At 39.0% G+C, this 20,468-nt stretch overlaps 1 protein-coding gene across 1 annotated transcript in view; it reads left to right on the top strand.

Moving 5' to 3' along the window:
- Nucleotides 1-15,191, top strand: part of NDFIP1 (Nedd4 family interacting protein 1) — a 52,656-nt gene extending 37,465 nt beyond the window's left edge. The window contains exons 5-8 of the mRNA XM_025852205.2: nucleotides 899-1,023; nucleotides 3,140-3,206; nucleotides 6,045-6,150; nucleotides 14,114-15,191. Coding sequence (XP_025707990.1) covers nucleotides 899-1,023; nucleotides 3,140-3,206; nucleotides 6,045-6,148 — 296 coding nt within the window. The 3' untranslated portion in view covers nucleotides 6,149-6,150; nucleotides 14,114-15,191. The remainder of the gene's footprint in view (nucleotides 1-898; nucleotides 1,024-3,139; nucleotides 3,207-6,044; nucleotides 6,151-14,113) is intronic.
- The last annotated feature ends 5,277 nt before the right edge of the window (nucleotides 15,192-20,468 follow it).

The raw sequence follows: 20,468 nt of genomic DNA, 5'->3' as shown, positions 1-20,468 counted from the left end.
GGGAGAAGCAGACTCCCTGCTGAGCAGGGAGCCCGATGTGGGACTCGCTCCCGGGACACCAGGATCATGACCTGAGCCGAAGGCAGTCGCTCAACCAACTGAGCCACCCAGGCGCCCTGCATGCTTCTATTTTCTGACAGATCAGAGTCAACTGAATTTTTTTTTGCCTCCTCGGTGTTATTTTGCATTCATCTTTCCATGTGTGTCACTTAGAAGTGAGCAGCCATTTTTTAATTTCCTATATTAAAAAGATATAAAGGAAACATAGTACTTTTAGTGGTAACATTATGTAAGCTGTCAGAATTCATAGAAGTAGGGGGATGAATAACTTGAATCAGATTTTATTTACTAAAGTGTAACATATAAAGGGTACAAGTCATAAGTATACAGTTGGGTGAATTTTTTTTTTTTTTTTTTAGATTTTATTTATTTATTTGAGAGAGAGAGAATGAGAGATAGCATGAGAGGGAAGAGGGTCAGAGGGAGAAGCAGACTCCCTGCTGAGCAGGGAGCCCGATGTGGGACTCAATCCCGATGTGGGACTCGATCCCGGGACTCCAGGATCATGACCTGAGCCGAAGGCAGTCGCTTAACCAACTGAGCCACCCAGGCGCCCCTGGTTTGGTGAATGTTAAAGCATTTTTGAAAGTAAATAGCAGCAGACATAATAGTGTAATGCCTGATATTCAGAGCAGATGGTTTCTTGTTTGTTTTTGGGAAGAAGACAAAAAATGGATGTTTTGGGGAGGGGAGGGCAAGGATTATGGTGGGTGGGCAGGGCTGGGCTGTCTTTTATCCTTGGAAAAGCCATTTAAGCAGAAGCAAGTGTGGAGATCACTCTTCCTTTTTGGGTAACAGGACATATCTGACATGGTTTTTTTCTTCTCTGCCTTTACAGTGGCATTCCTCTTTAACTGGATTGGATTTTTTCTGTCTTTTTGCCTGACCACCTCAGCTGCAGGAAGGTATGGGGCCATTTCAGGATTTGGTCTCTCTCTAATTAAGTGGATCCTGATTGTCAGGGTAAGTTTTATATCAGAAAAGATAGACCCTGTAGAGAAACAATAAGTAGAATAACTTTGACTATTTGATTTTTTTTTTTTTTACATTATTTCTATGTTTAAAATGATTTTAGGTTTGTCTTTGTTCTGGTTTCATGAAGTTGAACCTAAATCATTTTCAGGTGGTTCATGCATGTAAGTTTTATAGTTAAATCTAGTGAATATTGGTGGTCCCAAGGTATCTATCCTACAGGTTGTTCCCAAGTTGTTTCTCTGCTTTTAATGTTTATGATATGTTAATGTGGGTGTTTGTTCTGAAATTAGTTGTTTTTGTAAAAAAAAGGAAAGATACCACTTCTTTGGTGTCTCAAAAAACAGGCATTCCTCACATTAATTCTATTAAAGTTTTGGTCTTTCTTCTTCCCTCTTTCCTTTTCTTTGTCCCCCCCCCCCCCCCGCCCTCCTTTCCAGGGTTGTTTATCAGTAGCATCACTGGTTATGCCAAAATGTTTGGAAGCTGAAACTGTTTAACAAGTGCTATTCCATTAGGGGGCCTTATCTCTAAAGTGTATTAGAAATCTTCAGTGATTTGGGAATTATCAGGTAGTCAGAATTGCTGAAGTAATTTATACTTTAAAAGATCTAGTCTCTTAAAGTGTACTGTGATTTCAGGTAAATTTATTGCTTTTGTCAACTTAATAGATAAAAATCAATGTATTCATCATATATTGGCATTATTAACTAATTAGTGGGTGTTGACTGACCACTGGACTTTTTCAGATTGATTGATTGATTGATTGATTTTAACCAGTTGTTAACATTGTTAACACATAGGATTCTGAGTCCTTTGAGAATCTGTTAAAAGTTATGGGCTTTTCCCCCAGGCAGCTAATACTTTACTCATCTAAGCCACGGACTTAGGTGAGGAACCCAAGCCCTAAAGAGGTTTTTTATTCCTTCTCTAAATCTTAAATTGTTATTCTAAGAAATAATATACTGTATTTTAGTGCACAAACTGTGTTAAACTCTTGGATATCAAAGCCCCCAATAGAAAACAGATAACATTAGTTACCAATCTTTTTTTTAACTAAAATTTTCACTAAGCTGACTAAAATGTTAAAACTGAATTGAATGAATCAACTCGTATCAGGATGCCTTTGTCTGGAAGTAACAGAAAACTGAGCTCAAAATGGCTTAGAAAACAGAGGGGAAAATTTATTTCCCATGGAAACAAGTCCTGCCGTGGAGGAGAGTTAAATCAGTGTTTCCTTGATATCGTCAGGGACAGTCGACGCCTCTGCTCAGCATGTCGGTACGGCTGCCCCTCCAGCAGGGTTCTAACGCCTATGGCAGTTTCAGGCATCACAGCAGAGGCACAGCCATGCTCAACAGGAGAAAGAAAACAATTTCTTCTCTTCCTTTGCTCTCCAAGTGCAGGAAAACCTCAGCAGCCCTCACTTGCCATTGGCCAGAATGTGCCATTATTTTGCAAAGGAATGGGATTATTGTGATGTACATGATAAAGCTTCCAAGGTCAAGGCATACCTGGAACAAGGGGAACAAAATAATTGGTTTTGGCACTGGGCAACCAAAGTAAAAGTATCATCAAAACATAGTTCTAGGGGCGCCTGGGTGGCTTAGTCGGTTAAGCGTCTGCCTTCGGCTCAGGTCATGATCCCAGGGTCCTGGGATCGAGCCCCGCATTGGGCTGCCTGCTTAGTGGGGAGCCTGCTTCTCCCTCTCCCTCTGCCTGCTGCTCCCCCTGCTTGTGCTCTCTCTTCTTCTCTGGCAAATAAATTTAAATAAAATCTTTAAATAACAAAACCCATATTTCTAGAAGGATGAATATTATGTGGGGAAGACTATCTTTAAAAAAAATAAACAGATTAGAGAACTTCAAAACAAAGAGTCTATAAAGCCAGAATCATATTTTGAGATTGACTTTCCACGAAAGGAAATACATCTGCATATATGATAATCATTTCAAGTCAGTAATATGTAAAATATTTCCGCTTAAAAAAATTGAGAGCTAAATGACAGCATTAGTGTATGAAAGTCTTGTGTTTTGTGTGCCCTTAAGTTAAAATGTGAACTTCTACCCGCTAAACTACTATAAATTAATTTGCTTTATTTTTCAGTTTTCCACCTATTTCCCTGGATATTTTGATGGTCAGTACTGGCTCTGGTGGGTGTTCCTGGTTTTAGGTAAGTGCTTTTAACATAGACAAAGGAGAGAAAAGATAATTGTTAAATTTTAGAAGTAAAATTACTTTTACACTGTAAATCATCCCTCATCTTGCTTACGATACAGTAATAGATTAGCAATATAAGTATGATTTTTAAAATATTTCTTAAAGATTAGTTTGTCATCACCATTAGAGTAACGTGCATGTTAATAAAACGTCTCATAGTGGCGGTCGAATTTTTCCTAACCCATTCATATATACTTCTCAGGTTTCCCATGTGACCAGTGGGACCACACTAATAAGATGACTTTATGAGTTTTTTTCCGCTGGAGAATTATTGCCACAGAAAGGTTCACAGACTCCACCCCAAATTGTTTATAGGTATATTGTAACCAATTGAACTAGTCAGGAGTGTATGCAGCCAATCTTCAGTTGGATCTGTCAGCAGGAAACAAAATGTATAGCCTTGCTAGAAATAAGTTCTGGGAGAATCATTATTGGGTTTCTAGAATTCTTTAGTTCAATACTGATGAGAATAAGAATGATTTTGCAATGAGGAGGTGGCCTTTTTTTTAAAAAAAAATATGCTAGGCATTTCAGGTTGTTCATCTTAAGATTATCTTTTTTCCTCTAAGTATTTATTTTAAAATCTCTTCTTTCAAGACACGGTAAAGCAAAGAAATGAACATTGGGGTGGATAGTGTTGGCTTCTTCATTCTTTGTATAGAAAATCTATATGACACAATAATAGCCACCATCCCTGCTGCCATTTCTATGGAATTATAGCGGGGCCAACCTGTAGCTGTTAAAGATGGTATAATTGCTTCGCCTGGCTTCTATGATATCACTTGCTCCTGTCTCCTGTTTTGGGCCTTCTTGTTGCCTCTGTAATTAAGATCTCTGGTGGCAATGCTGCTAATGGGTCAAGTTAGTACAGTGTAGACCTACCTGCTTTGCCTATGGTGATAGACCATTCATTGCTGAACCTAAATTTTACTTGGAAAATACAAGTCTTAAATCACACCACCTCCAGCCTCTCCAACAACATCATCTTACTCTGCTGATAGTCATTGGGATTCCACAGAAAGAGAAATCATGATTTCCCCCCTCCTTAATTATTGAGACACTTAATAATAAAAATGCCCCAAAGAAGAGTTACTTTGGAGGAATAGTTTCTTGGTTTGCTTATTCTCAAAATTGTATCTTTAAGAAAAAGGCTGACTCCTTCCCCACCACCCCCAGCATAAATCCAAGCAAATCCTGAATGGACCAAAGGAGAGCCATTTAAGCATATTTTCAGGTTGATTGTTGACAGCACAGATTATTTAAAGAAACCTAATGAATTTATTGTCTTCCTATATTGAAGTTTCATGGGAAATTATAATACTTGTTATTAATTGATCTTTCTGTTTGTCTTACTGTTTACTAGTAACCAAAAAAACAGTGAGGCTTTGGATATCATTTGTGCATTTGGACCCAGTGTTTGGGTCATTTTTGGGATTTCTCTTGCAGAAAGAACCAATTTTGGGGTGTTTTGTTGCAAGGAACAGGGCTCTCAAGCTGGCAGCCTATGAGCTACATCTAGCCAGGAGTTGTAGTTAGTTTGTTCCACAGTTATTTTCAGAGGCTTTTTTTTTTATTAGCTGCCATCATTTAAAAATCAAGAGTTTCCACATAAAATGTCTGAATTTTTTTTTTACTTTTCTTAAAAATTGGAATATCTAGTAAAATAGGCCTCTATTTCCACATGGCACCCACCCTTTGACTGGAGCTGAGTTGTAGGTGTCCCCTCCATACAGGTTATGTGCTCTCTATTTCACTAGTAGGATTCCCCAACCCAGCACTTAATGGGGTGACTCCTGCTCTATAGTCACTTACTGCTTTTGGTACCAAACAGAATGGGAATGAGGAGTGATCGCTGAATGGGTACCAATTTTTTTAGGGGTGATAAAAATGTTCTAAAATAAAGATAATAGTTTTGGTTGTACAGCTCCATAACTATACTAAAATTAAAGCCAGTAAACTGTATACATTAAATGAGTGAACTTCATGGTATGTGAATTATATCACCATGAAGGTGTTTTTAAAAAGCCCTCTTAAGACTCAGACACCAGCTCTAAAGGAGGAGGACCAGGAGCATGTGAGCTATCCTTGGAGGGGGCACATCACCTTCCCCCACAGATTGTTAGAAGAGGTACCAACTGTGAATGTGTAGCTTCTGGCATAGACACACAAAATTAGTCTTAACTCCCTTAGTGTCTGGTAAATAAATGGCCAGGTGTACCCTACTTGTCTATATTTTTTAAAAATAGAGAAATAGAGTTCAGAGTTGAGACTATAAGAATTGGTGCTAAAGGAAAAAAAAAAAGAATTGTTGTAATAGATAAGGGGATCCTGACATCTAGTGGACAGCATATGTACAGTTGACAGAAAAAAAATACCATGACCGGAAGGGATGGTGGACTTTTTTTTTTTTGACTTGAGAAAAGTATTTTATAACATGTCCTTTATTTATTTGGAGTTAATTATCTTGAAATACTTTTTTGGAACCAGAAGGTAGGTTTTGATAATGCTTCTCAGGTTGCCAAATGTACATGTTTAACTCCATCTTATTTTTTTTTTCCCTTTTAGATCAATTAGATTCTTAATGTGCAAAAAGAGTTTCATTTGAGCTCTTGAGATTATGTCTTCTCATTGAGAAATGGAACTCCTTTGGAAATTTTGGAGAAAATTACTCATGTTTTGATAGCTTTTAGCAGAAAAATGATAAAGTAGTGGTATCAAGAGGGATGTTTTTGGGGAGGGGACTTAATATGGAAACTATAAATTCATTCTTGACTTTTCTTTTTTAAATCAGGCTTTCTCCTGTTTCTCAGAGGATTTATCAATTATGCAAAAGTTCGGAAGATGCCAGAAACTTTCTCAAATCTCCCCAGGACCAGAGTTCTCTTTATTTATTAAAGGTATTTAAAAAAATAAAACTTGGGGCGCCTGGTGGCTCATTCGTTAAGCATCTGCCTTCGGCTCAGGTCATGATCCCAGAGTCCTGGGATTGAGCCCTGCATCGGGCTCCCTGCTCAGCGGGGAGCCTGCTTCTCCCTCTCCCGCTCCCCCTGCTTGTTTCCCTCTCTCGCTGTATCTCTCTCTGTCAAATAAATAAAAATCTTAAAATAAAATAAAATAAAAAACCAAAACTTTATTCTAGTCCTAGTATAATAACATGATACATTGCAGATTGCTATTCAGGTTCAGGTTAGAGTATACCTCCTGTGGTAGGAAATAAAGAGAAGGTAAAGAAGCCTTCTTAAGGTCTTTGCCTTTTAGCAGTTTCTAGTTTAGTAAGGGGTGTTTTCATGAAAAGCTGTTGAAAAGGGCAAGTTAGAAAAACTGCCATAGGAGAAAACATTTTCTCATGTTCTGACAATACAGAAGAGGCAGGAGTCTTAGTGTAGTCATCGGGGAGCTAGGATATTTGGCTGCAACTATGGGGTCCTAGATCTTTGAATCTTGAATCCTGGAGCCATTGCTTATTGTTGTACTAGTTACGGAGGAAAGATTGGAAGGAGCCTTTCAGGCCTCATCACTGAGCTTTAATTAGATCCCCTAAACCCCAGAGCTCCAAAGCGAAGAAACCATTGGCTGCTTTAGAAACTCCTTTTGTCAGGGTGCCTGGGTGGCTCATCGGTTAAGCATCGGTCTTCAGCTCAGGTCATGATCCCAGGGTCCTGGGATGGAGCCCCACATCGGGCTCCCTGCTCCGCGGGAAGCCTGCTTCTCCCTCTCCCACTCCCCCTGCTTGTGTTCCCTCTCTCGCTGTCTCTCTCTCTGTCAAATAAATAAAAACAAAAAGAAACTCCTTTTGTCTAGTTTACTTACAAGCCCACCAAGGCTTCCATCTCTTAAAATTAGGGAGACTTTCTTGGTGCCCTTCTTCAGGTTCATAACCTGATATTACCACTCTGGTGGTAATGAGGGTCAAACTCAAGGAAAGGAAGGGGAAAGGGTCTTTTCCCCTGCCTAGCTAGAACAGAAGTCTAAGCCCTGATTGTATTCCTATGTGGTTTTCCCCAGAGTTGGTTTCATCTTATATCACTGGCTACAAAAAGGAACAGCTCTAGAATCTTGGGAAAGAGTACACCAGAGAGAGATCTCTCTGGTAACAAGATATAGGACTTCTTGGACTTTGCTCATTGTTACTTAAGACTTTTGGCGTGGAGGGGAACCTTGCATTATACCTAGGGGCTAGGCTAGTTGAAGATCAGGCAAGACTTTGTTTCTTTGATTTTTTTTTTTTTTTTAAGATTTTATTTATTTATTTGAGAGAGAGAGAGCACAGAGGGAGAGGGAGAGGGAGAAGCAGACTCCCCACTGAGCAGAGAGCCTGATGTGGGACTCGATCCCAGGACCCTGGGATCATGACCTGAGCCAAAGGCAGACACTTAACAGACTGAGCCATCCAGGCGCGCCTAAGATTTTATTTTTAAGTAATCTCTACACCCAATGTGGGGCTCAAACTCAATCCCGAGATCAAGGGTCACATGCTCTACTGACTGAGCCAGCCAGACGCCCCTCAAAGATCAGACAAGGTTTTGTAAAGAGTGTACCAGTTGAGATAAATGTTAAGTGGTAGGTAGAATTTCTACTAATGAAAATTGGATAGGGTGGGGAAGATTTCAGAATCGCCTGAAGCAGAATGAAGAGTGTGAATAGAAGCAAGGAAGAATGGAGCTTGCTCAAGGGACAGCAGTTTGATTGTAGCATAAAGGAGTGTTGAAGGTCAAGGCTGGAAAAGCCAGGCTGAGACTGTTTTCAAATATCTAACTAAGTATCTAAGTACTGAGTACTAAGCCCATTTGCAATGGAACTATAGAATTCATAGAGCAGCCCTAAAAATCCAGTGACATGTTGGCTCATTGCAAGGCTGACCCTTCATGAACATTAATTTGTTCTGTATTTTCTGCTAGGTAGTCAAGAGTTTGTGTAGGTAATCATATGCTAAGAGTGGAGTTCTCAGTTTTGAAGATTCATGGTGGTATCAGGATGTGTGCTTCTAGGAAAGAAAGTAGCCGCCATATTTAATTTGCCAGGTGATGGGGGACAGCATTAAAAGTTTGTAAGCATGGGCACCTGGGTGGCTCAGTTGGTTTAGCGACTGCCCTTCGGCTCAGGTCATGATCCTGGAGTCCTGGGATCGAGTCCCACATCGGGCGCCCTGCTCAGCAGGGAGTCTGCTTCTCCCTCTGACCCTCCCCCCTCTCATGCTCTCTCTCTCACTCTCTGATTCTCTCTCTCTAATAAATAAATAAAATCTTAAAAAAAAAGTTTGTAAGCAACAGAATAATATGATGAGAACTTCTCGAATATGACAAAAAAATTTTTTCAAGCATGGTATAATAACATTTTTCAGCACTCATTTAAGTACTTTATATGTATAATTGAATATTCTTATGTAAGTAACAGAAGGTTATGATAGATGAGCTCAGATACCTGCATAGTGGAGTATATTTATAAGGCGTTTCTTATAAAAAAAAGCATACAAAGAACTTAGGCTTGTGTTAAAGTTAAGTATCTTCAAGGGAGTATGTATTTTATTTGAAAGAAAATTTTAGTCATCAAGATTACCACACCGGTTTTTTTTTTTTTTTTTTTTTTGAGAAGGGGAATGTTTTATTGCATGTTTAAAAGTGTGTGGCATATCCTGAATTTGAATTAGGAACAGGTGGACATTGACATTGCTGGCCTAGCCCCTAATGCCCATGATGTGTCTTTGTGTCTAGCACATACTAACTTTAATAAGAGACTTATCAGATGTTCTCTGCAGTTTTATGCAGTTACTGTTGTCATCTTTTTTCTTTCCTCTCCATATCTGATTATAATTGGTAATTGTTTCTAAGCCTCAGGTTTAACTCTTACCTACCAGAAATTCAAAAGTTAATTCTTTTGGGTTGCCGTGGTTCCCCTTCTTACAAAGGGTACCAAAATCACCTATAGATTTCCCCTAATACATTGGTGCCCAAAAATATCCTAAGGGGCAGATTTCTTTATCTCTCTATTAATATCTGAAAATTATTTTTAAGTAATCTCTGCAATGTAGGGCTCGAACTTAGAACCCCGAGATCAAGAGTCACATGCTCTACGGACTGAGCCAGCCAGGTGCCCCTTCTTTCTCTTTTTTAAAAATAATAGATTCTCTTATCTAGTCAAATGGTAGCTTTGAATTTCTTTTTTTTAAAAATTTTTTATTGTTATGTTAATCACCATATATTACATCATTAGTTTTTGGTGCAGTGTTCCATGATTCATTGTTTGTTCATAACACCCAGTGCTCCATGCAGAACGTGCCCTCCTCAATACCCATCACCAGGATAACCCATCCCCCTCCCCCCCTCCGGTAGCTTTGAATTTCTGAGTGGACTGAGATCACACCTCTGTCTATTCATTCTTCAGTTAGAAGGAAGTTTTGATGTTTACTAGGGGATTGCACACCTTCCTCATCTTGTTTCTTTCTTTCTTTTTTTTTTTAAGATTTTATTTATTTATTTGTTAGAGAGCGAGCGTGCACAAGCAGGGGGAGTGGCAGGCAGAGGGAGAAGCAGGCTCCCTGCTGAGCAGGGAGCCTGATGCAGGACTCGACCCTGGAATCATGACCTGAGCTGAAGGCAGACGTTTAACCGACTGAGCCATCCAGGCATCGCTTTGTCATCTTGTTTCTAATACATAACAAATAATAGCCAGGTTGGGAGAAAGCCTGAACTTCTCAGTTTTCCTATATTGTCAGAGACTGTATTGAGGGGCTTTTGCCTATAAAAATTGTTATTTTTTGTTTGGATTTTTAAAAATTCCGAAATGTCTTTATTTGGGGTTATGATTTGAAGTAGGCAGTCCTTAGTACTAATGCTCATGGAGCTGTGGAGGGACAGTATAGGTCTGCGATTCTCTGTATTTTGGCGTCAGAAGGCTTATTGTGCTTTAGGAGTTGTCAGAAATTTCGAGCATCCCCAGTGGAGGGCATAGTTTATTTTCCTTTTCTGTCTGACTTTGCTATTCTAGTTGATTTGAAATAATTTCTGACATGCCCACAGGATTCAGAGCTCTAAATTAGGGGTTTGGGGACTTAGAGCAGCATTTAGAATTCTAATGACTTCCTTACTAATTGTCAGTATCCCCAGAGTGAATCTGAAAAACCATAATATCCCATGGGACTAATTTTCCTTTGTCCATTGACGGGGTAAGAACTGTTCATCTAGATTCAAATATAGAATGTTTCTCTAGGTCAGAGGAAACTTAATTTAGTTTGAAGTTGTGCTAACCCACCATCTTATAAGGAATGAAGATTTTATTTTCTTTCATAGAGACTTCTTCATTTAATATAGTTCTTGCTAGTTAAAAGCTAGCTGTAGGCTTACTTTTTGCCAGAAAGACACAGGTAGGGACTTTTAAAATAGCTTTGCCATAACAGAAAAATAACTTAATTCCCATGCTGTCCTACGATCTGGCATTTTACTGGAAAGAGGTCTAAGAATAGTGACTTTTCTTTTCAGGCGACCCAAAATACACACAGTACATACAGTACACACAAACCAACCTTGAAATGACCCAAAAGCCCTGTTTCTAATCAGCTAAAGTAGTTGTTACAAAACCAAACACCAAAGCTCATGTACTACTATCTTAGAGCCACTTTCAGGTTCCCTTTCGGGAGCTCATTTAAGCTTAAAAAGGAAATCGGGTTTCCTATCCCATAGCAAGAAGAGCCAAAAGGAACTGCTAGAGGTGGGCCCAGCAGCATCAGGAAGTGTGTGACTGCGAGGAAACAGAAGAACAAAATGCCAGGGCTCCTTCTGTATTGTTTAAAAAGAAACGGATCCCTTTTAGAAACCTCGTTATCTGAAATGGTCAAGATGTAAAGTGTTCATACTTTTTTTTATTTAGCAGCTAACTGGAAAGTAGATGTATGTGGAATACCACTTTCTCTGATGCTGCCAAGTAATTGAGGGTTTAGTTACAGCAGCTGGAACGTGGTAACACAGTTAAGTGGTGTCTAGCACTACTACGAAAGTAGTTGCACATAGGAAGCACAGTAGATTTTAAATTCTGTTATTTTAACCACCTGTGAAATAGGAGGAAAGAAAGCTTGGGGTGTTTTTTTGTTTTGTTTTTGATAGAGAAAGAGCAAGCAGTTGCACGCTGGGGCTGAGGGGCAGAGGGAGAGGGAGAAGGAAGCTCCCCGCTGAGCAGGGAGCCTCATGCGCTGAGCAGGGAGCCTGATGCAGGGCTTGATCCCAGAAACCTGGGATCATGACCTGAGCCACCCATGCGCCCTGAGGAAAGAAATTTTTTAAGCCCTGACGTTAATGAGATAGGGCCCTTCCTAATTAAATGATTCCTCTGACCTGGTGAGCTGTACCTAATAGACAGCAGATACTTACATTTTCCCCCATATGATGATAAATGCTTTGATTTTTCCTGTTCTATAATCTTCCCCTCCTAATACCTCTCAGTTTATTAAAGGAAGTTCACCTCAAGTCAGTTTGATTTATTGGACTGTGTTATAAAGTAGCAAGGTAGTAGAAATGTTTTCAGTGGAATTTTTGCTTAAAAAATTCATATAACGTTCAGGAAGACATGGTTGTCTTCCTCTTGAAATTAAATGATCTCTGGACTCCTGGTTCCTTTTGTTTCTGAAGTGATCTGATCTACAGTTTACTAATGAAGCCCACAGTCCCTAAAACCCTTCTGTCCTCCGTTCTGTGCCACCATTGTTTTTGTAACAATTTGAGAGTCAAGTCCATCTGAACAGGCCTCGGTCTTAGAGAGAAGTGAGCGCCTCTCTAGCAGTCGTTTTCCCCTCATTTGTACAGCGATTGAGATCACCCATTACTAACCTGTCTAGGCGCTTTTAATGGAATTTTAATGTTTGCTGGGTGGCTCTGACTTTGAGGGATCTATTAAAGCTAATTCACCTCTGGGGAAGCGGCATGGTCTAAGGAAAGTGGCCAGGTAGTTATTTGGACTGCATCATATATTCGTGCAAATTTTAGTGTTCTGCTGAATAGGAACAATTACATCCGTTTTCTTCTGTTCATGGAAACAGCTAAAATTGAAGTTACTTAAGTTTGTAATTAAGTCTAGCCTTCTGGCAGAAACCTCCATCTGAAGTCCGTCTGCCAATAACTCTTTTTGCTTCTTGGTTTTTCAAGTTCCTTGTGTTTGCATGTCTTTGTCCCTACACATCCTGAGGTCTCTCAGTCTAAACAAAAGTTGCTCATGTGTTCGTGGTACTGGTTTCCTTGAATACCTACTGAATTTGGAATCTGGTAGAATATTAACAGTTTAAGAAAGCATATGTTGATTTCCTCTTTTGTTGTAGCTCCTCTGCGTTTTGTCAGCCTTTTAAAGATTGATGCAGTTGTCTAATCAGAAAAGTTAGAAAAAGTTTGCTTGGAGCTTTTTTTTTTTAAAGTTTTTATTTATTTATTTGAGAGAGAAAGAATGAGACAGAGAGAGCATGAGACAGGGGAGGGTCAGAGGGAGAAGCAGACTCCCCGCCGAGCGGGGAGTCCGACGCGGGACTCGATCCCAGGACTCCAGGATCATGACCTGAGCCGAAGGCAGTCGCTTAACCAACTGAGCCACTCAGGCACCCTGCTTGGAGCTTTTACAGGAATTTGGAAAGGTGGAAAAGTAAGCTAAGGGCCTGCGTAGTAGCCCATCCACCTATGTAGTAGTAGGTGCAGGGTACAACAAGGTAGTTTCTCAAATATTTATTAAGTAGTATGTATCTCCTTAGTGGTTTTCTTTAGCATGAATATCAGGAGTTCCTTATACTTTTCCCCATTATTTCCATGAAAACCAAAACAATTCTACCAATACAGAAATGCCTCAAAGTATTGGAGTGAAAACTAGACTTTACAATATATGGACATTATAACTTTTTTTTCTGAGATACATGACCCAAAATACAGACTTCCCCTAGTTGATTAAAAAGAAGTATTGGGGCACCCGGGTGGCTCATCGGTTAAGTGTCTGCCTTCGGCTCAGATCATGATCCCAGCATTCCCCACATCATGCTCCCTGCTCGTCTGGGAGTCTGCTTCTCCCTTTCCCTCTGAGCTCTCCCTGCTCATTCTCTCACTCTCTCTCTCTTACTCAAATAAATAAATAAAATCTTTTAAAAAAAAAGAAGAAGAAGAAGTTTTATGTGTGGGCGCCTCGGTGGCTCAGTTGGTTAGGCGTCTGCCATCTGCTTGGGTTGTGATCCTGGGGTCCTGGGATTGAGTCCCGCATCTGGCTTCCTGCTTGGTGGGGAACCTGCTTCTCCCTCTCCCTCTGCCCTGTCCCCCCATACCACTCATCTCCCCTCCCCCATCTCAAATAAGTAAAATCTTTAAAAAAAAAAAGTGTGATACCTGTGAGTTTACCAGTTGTCTTTTAACTTTGCCATGTTCTGAGTACAGCATGACATCATTGGCATCCTTATTGGAAATCATCTTTGTGTGAAATCTGACAGAATTGGCAGGGTAAACAGTAGCTTCAGGTGTATCAGGAAAATTATTTGTGTACTTGGATTCTACTGTGTCATAGCCCCCAAGTTACAGTCATTGCTGTGAAGGTTAAGTGTAGGGTAAAGGAAGTGGTATTTGCATTTCATTCTTTTGTGAGGAAGTTTGGAGAGAGAGACTCCTGGCCTCATGGGTTTTAGAGAAAGCATTCAAGTTCTTCCTAGTTCTAGAGTCCTTGGTAACTTTAAGAACCGAAATTTTAATGTTTATTGAATAGTATGATGTCAGTGTATAGTAATTTTAAAGCTATGTTAAAATGTACTTCTTGTGTCTCCAAACATCCTGCCTTCTTTTGTGACTACATCCTTCTCTTGGCCAAAATAACAAGCTAACTAGAGTTTCAATATTCAATATCCTTCTCTGGCAGATGTTTTCTGGCAAAGGCCTTCCTGCGTTTATGAATTCTCTCTGAAGAAGCAAGAGAACACCTGCAGGAAGTGAATCAAGATGCAGAACACAGAGGAATAATCACCTGCTTTAAAAAAATAAAAGTACTGTTGAAAAAGATCATTTCTCTTTATTTGTTCCTAGGTGTAAAATTTTAATAGTTAATGCAAAATTCTGTAGTCATTGAATCATTAGTGGTTAATGTTTGAAAAAGCTCTTGCAATCAAGTATGTGATGTATTAATAATGCCTTATCTATTGTTTGTAGTCATTTTAAATAGCATGAGCCTTGTCCCTGTAGTCAGTAGGGGGCAGTCTTGCTTTATTCATCCTCCATCTCAAAATGAACTTGGAATTAAGTATTTTAGTGTAAGATATGTATAATGCTGGCCATTTTAAAGGGGTTTTCTCAAAAGTTAAAAGTTTTGTTTTGACTGCATTTCTGCACATAATCCATACTTGCTGTTAAAATTAACGTGGAAATTTCTTCAGTTGTACTGTGAACACCTGGAAGCAAAATCATAGTGCAAAATACATTTAAGGTGTGGTCAAGAATTTGTTCTTAATTGGTAAATAATAAGCATTAATTTTTTATCGTCTGTATTCTAAATTTTGCAGTACCTTATTGTTCTGTGTTATGAATCTAAAAAATTGTAAAGGCGTTGTCACTGTATAAAATAAAAAGTTCAAGGGCAAATGCAGCTTAATTACTAAAATGCAATTCTTGACATTTTCTGTGTGATTAGAGTCCCTATCCCCCCTTTTTTCCCCTTTTTTTCCCCCTTTTTTTGGGTGGGGGGCTGGTCTCCTGATGATTAGGCCAACGGCTGGAGTAAGGGAGGGGAATAGGTACTTAGGAGCAAAGAAAGAATTAGTTTGGAACTTTTGAGATGATCCCTAACATACTGTAGTACTACTTGCTTTTACTGTGTGTTAGCAGAAACCGATGAGTTATAAACGTAGAATGATGTGCTTTCTGCCAAGTGGTAATTCACCTTGGTTTGCTATGTTAAAACTGTAAATACAACAGAACATTAATAAACGTCTCTTGTGTAGCAACTTTTGCTGTAGATTAGTGTTTAATTTCTTGGTTTGCATTTGTTCATTGCCAAGGCAATTTTTTCTAATCTTTATTCATACAGATTCATGCAGAATTATTCACTAAATACAAAAAAATTGGTTTGGGGCCAATTTTTTTTTTCTTCAGCACAAGAAGTTCCCTTCTCTTATATTCAATATGTTCCTGAAGATGTATGTGAAAATTAGTTCTGCAAAACATAATGTACTACATGGGGAGGAGTTGTAGAGATCTTAAATTATTCCAGAATTCCTAATCATGCTTCATTTTTCAGACATAATCTTAGATAATTTATTTCCAGTATTTTCTGCATGTTCCTTGCCTTTGCTCTTTTTCTCATTCAAACACAGTCCCCCGGTTTAAGTCCTTTTAGCACCCTTTGAGGTGAAAGATTACTCATTCCTCCTGATTTCTGTTCTTGTCCAAGTTGTGTTAAAGACCAGTGGTTCCTATAATGTCAGCCGTTTGATTTTTCTTTCTTACCTTCTCCACTTAAAGCAGTAAGATTGTCAAATAACTACACAAACCAGCACCAGTGAGGTATGCTTGCTGCAAATGTTGCTTATCTGCTGCATGTAAGTATCTGGAATCAGCTTAGGAAGACTCTTTAGGGGTGTCAGTATGTAATGCACAGAAGTATATAGGTTGTTTGAAAGCCAAGTAGGAAAACTGAGGGCCTCCTGGATGGACGTTTCAATGATCATTCTAACTTATTATAACTAATAGTATATGTTCTTGTTCATATTTCAAGTTATATTTTGCAGTTAGGTAAGCAGGGGGTTTTAATGAAAGTCTCTGAAGACTTTTAAATTTTGAATTAGATTATGCCAACAATAGAGTTTGGAAAATTTTATAGCCTATTGTGTTCTAAAGTTTCAGAATGAATATATCTCTAACAGTCTGAATAAATTTGGGCAGTGCAACAGAGAGAACTATTTAAACTATCTTACAGGACAAAATAGAAGGGCCCTAAATCACATAAACTGAAACATTTTAAACTCACTTTGGGTTTATTATTTAGGTCCTTGTGCCTTATTTGGTTTTGTATATTCAGAGAACTGAAATATTTGGAATTCCTATTTCTACATATTTGGTGGTCCTTAAGACTTTCTTACATGTAAACCTACAGTGTGACATGCTTTCAAAGTACTTAGAAGGGTGATTTCTCTTTTTTCTTTTAAATGTTCTACATACTAAAGTCTTTTCAGACATGTAAAGTTGATACCATTTGTTAACTATTAGGATGGAAATATTTGTACTGTACTGTTACTTTTCATTTTTGTCTGTCATTTTCTGTTTCCCTTTGGTAGATTCATAAGTAAGAATGATAGTTTATTTAGGGCGCCTGGGTGGCTCAGTTGGTTAAGCGACTGCCTTCAGCTCAGGTCATGATCCTGGAGTCCTGGGATCGAGTCCTGCATCGGGCTCCCTGTTCGGCAGGGAGTCTGCTTCTCCCTCTGACCCTCCCCCCTCTCATGTGCTCTCTCTCTCATTCTCACTCTCTCAAAATAAATAATAAATCTTTAAAAAAAAAAGAATGATAGTTTATTTGAAAGGGTATGTTGAGGAACCACTGTTACTTCCCTGAAGTTAAGGAATAAACTGGCCTTGATCCTGAGCGAAGGGACAACTAGGGCTTATCCATGACCACAGAGGTCCCTCACACCTCTTACCTGTTCATTTGGAATTATACAAACTATGTTTAAAGGATTCTGTGTAGCAGTTTCTTTTTTCAGAAAATTAGATTGTGTGGGAATAAAAGGTTATTAAAATTTACTTGTTAAAAAATTGTAAGAGTGAATACCTTTACTAATGGGATCAATTTTGTTTAGGCTTTTAAAGCAACAAGATTTTTAATGAAGTAAATGTAAGTTATCTGACTTGGGCTGTGGCCCACCATGAGTCATTGGCAGCACATAGGAAATGTCTTTTGACCTTCACTATTTTCTTAAACTAGAATATATCCCACAGCTATAAATGGTTTAAAGGAAGATATAATTACTGAAAGGGAGTTCCAGGGCCAATAAAAGTGATAATTCAGTTTAAGTAGCTGCTGAGGTGGCAAGAAGATTCTGAGGTCAGAATCAACAAAAACAGAGTGTTCTTCTCTGTGTCCAACCTTGAAGGTTAACATGGTAGATACCAGAGAAGCACTTGGCCCTGATTCCATTAAATACCGATAATCGAATTTTAACTTCAAACATGCCAAGGCTAGACACAGACCTATACATTTACCTAAAGTATGTGGGAGTATTTTGTGAACAAGGAGCTGGGGCCCTTGTGCCCTATGTTGAATCTGGTTCTTGGTGAAATCTCGATGAACACAGGTAAGTTGTGTGTAACATGTAGTTTAATAATTTTCAGCATCTGCTGTTTTTCAGCTGTTTAGATTTTCACCTTTTTAGGTTTTAAGAGATGATGAGAGGTGTAACAAAATGCAAAGAAGCTTCTGTAAATAGTTTGTGCATTTTTAATGCCAATACTATTTGTAGTCTGTATGGTATTTAAAGTGGATTGAGTAAGAGTGTTTGTTAAACCAATACTGAAGTGCTCTTGGTTTAACTCTTCCTTTTGCATATAGCTATGTACCTTTGCATATGTGTATGGTTGTAGTCATTTAGAGCACCCACAGAGTGAAAAAGTGCTTTTGGCAGATAGCCTCTTAATAAAAAACAGGTTTTGGTGGGCTGTGCTACTAAAGTGGAGAACAACTCCCAGAAATATACCAGGAACTCCCGAAGGGGAGAGCAGGTTTAGTTTGAGAGTAAAAGGTTTTCAGGAGGAAACTGATTTTGTATCCTCTTTATTCTAAAAAGAGGCTATCTGATAACCCAGTTCATTGTCTCACCTACAACTTGGTGCCCTATACAAAGACCTGCTCTTACGGGAAATCTGTGAATTGAGAGCTGTCCTCCTGAGGATAGTTTCCCTAGCTATAAATTTGAAATACCATCTAACGCATGGCATTTTAATCCCCTCAGACCCTCCAGTTATTCTCAGAATTTGAAACTTCTAGAATGTATTACAAGTTTTTGTTTAATACTGTTTCTACCAAAAAGCATTGTTTGCTGATTTTTGAGAGTTTTAACTCTTAAGCTCCATTGGTGAATTAGATATAAACTTAAATGCAAATCTATGAAATCACTATAGAATATATGAAACATAGGAATTCTCTTGGATTTTGCAGGATTTCATCCAGATCAGAAACTGAGATGCAGTTGTATAAAATAGACCTCTCCCAATCCTGCTTTGTATGTTGTCCATTGTACTCTAAAAGTGATGCGTTTTTACTATTTATATTGGAAATGAAATGTTTCACAAACTTTTCCCCATCCATATGTGATTGTGGGTTTACAGACAACAAAAGTAAGAAAAGTCGTCCTTTAAATCTTAACAAAGATGAGTGCTAGGCTCTGAGAAGACGGTATTTATTGTTACTCATTGGGAGGTTCAAGAGTGGTATTGGTATATGTAGCCTGGGAAGCAAGAAAATGGGTCAAAAACCTAAAAGGAATCTCAAATAGAAAAGGTCATTTCCTGACACTTTGTATCAGCTAAACGATACAGCTAGGGAAGTGCTGCCTTCTGACCATGAAACAGCCTGACTCTTCTGAAATTCATCCAGGGCTGCAGTGATTTTCCACCTTGCACAGTCAGGGTTTGCGTTCATGTCCCCTACTGAGAGCTGCTTCCCCCATTTAAGCCAGTTACTTCCTGAGCCAAGTGGAGGATTGGAACAACCTATTATCATAACTTGGCTAGAGTTAATGCTTGGTGAAACATCCTTCTTTTCTTTAGCACAACAGTCAGAAATGCCTAAAATGTCCCCTTATGTGAGGTTTTAGAAAGAATTGTGCCATCTGCTTCCTGATTTCACATCTTTATTTTGATGGGACATTTCATAGGCTGTGTTTGGCAGTCGCTGGCTTTAGACGTCATTCTGGTCATTTGGGCATGTTCATTTCTTCTCTGAGTATCAACCTTAAGGATCTTTATATCGATTTATTTCTAGTTCATATTTTAACTGGATTTGCAGATAATAAATTAGGGAGCCACTTGGTTTATTAGATCAATATTTTCATAAACCCTTTCATTGCTAGCATCATCTGGTACTATGTAGTTTTTTTTTTAAGATTTTATTTATATATTTGAGAGAATGAGATAGCATGAGAGGGGGGAGGTTCAGGGGGAGAAGCAGACTCCCTGCTGAGCGGGGAGCCCAATGCGGGACTCAATCCTGGGACTCCAGGATCATGACCTGAGCCGAAGGCAGTCGCTCAACCAACTGAGCCACCCAGGCGCCCAGATACTATATAGTTTTTAAAAAGTGGGGACTGGTGGCCTAAAGAAGCAGAATTAGTCCATGTTTTTCTAGGTTTGACTCAGTGACTCTCAAATTCTGGATCTGTGTGTCCATCATCATGTATTTAAGAAAAACCTTTGGGGGGTTGTTATATGTGTTTTCCCTGAGACTATATGTATGAAATTGGGTTAAATCTGTGATTTAGCAGTTCACTAGATTTAGTATTGAAACAAAACCTTGTTTTTCTACCGGTGCCTGGGTGGCTCAGTTGGTCAAGTGTCTGCCTTTGGCTCAGGTCAGGAACCCAGGATCCCCGGGTCCTGGGATGGAGCCCCACTTCGGGCTCCCTGCTCAGCGGCGAGCCTGCTTTTCCCTGCCCACCCCCACTCTGCTCAAAGAAAAAAAAAAAAAACGTTTTTCTAACGTCCGTCCTGTAGAATTATAAATAGTCAGTCTTGGTTTCTGTAGCAGTTTCACAGAGCTTCTAAATAAGGATAATACGTAAGAACTCGTCTCAATCTTGACTTTCCACAGAAGGTTGGATAGAAGAAATTTGTAGAGTTGTATACCTACACTTAAAATTAAGAGGTAATTTTTTTCATTAGAATATTTTCAGGGCATTGTTTGCTGGGTAAAATTAATTATTTTATCTTCAAAATAGGTCTGTAGGTCTTCTCAAAGGTCATGACTACAATACTTCCTCTTTATAGCAGGACTATGGAAAGGAGTGTATTTGCAGAGCAACAGGGAAAGGCCATAGGGAAATTAATTTCCAAATATTTGGCTAAGAATGATTGTGGACTCTTCCTTGGAGGTCTTTAAAAATAGAGTGGATCCTCATCTGTTTGAAATGGTTTAAGGATAAAGGAAAAGGAATGGATTAGCAGGCTCCTTAAAATCCCCAGAAACTCTAGAGGTTTGTATGTGGCCCATGTCAGTGACAGATGGAACAGTA

This window comes from Callorhinus ursinus, unplaced genomic scaffold (genome assembly GCF_003265705.2).
Source record: "Callorhinus ursinus isolate GAN/ISIS: 27379988/994484 unplaced genomic scaffold, GSC_fseal_2.0 scaffold23, whole genome shotgun sequence".
Taxonomy (NCBI): Eukaryota; Metazoa; Chordata; class Mammalia; order Carnivora; family Otariidae; genus Callorhinus; species Callorhinus ursinus.
Note: the sequence above shows the minus strand (reverse complement) of the source record. Positions and strands in the feature narration are given on the sequence as shown.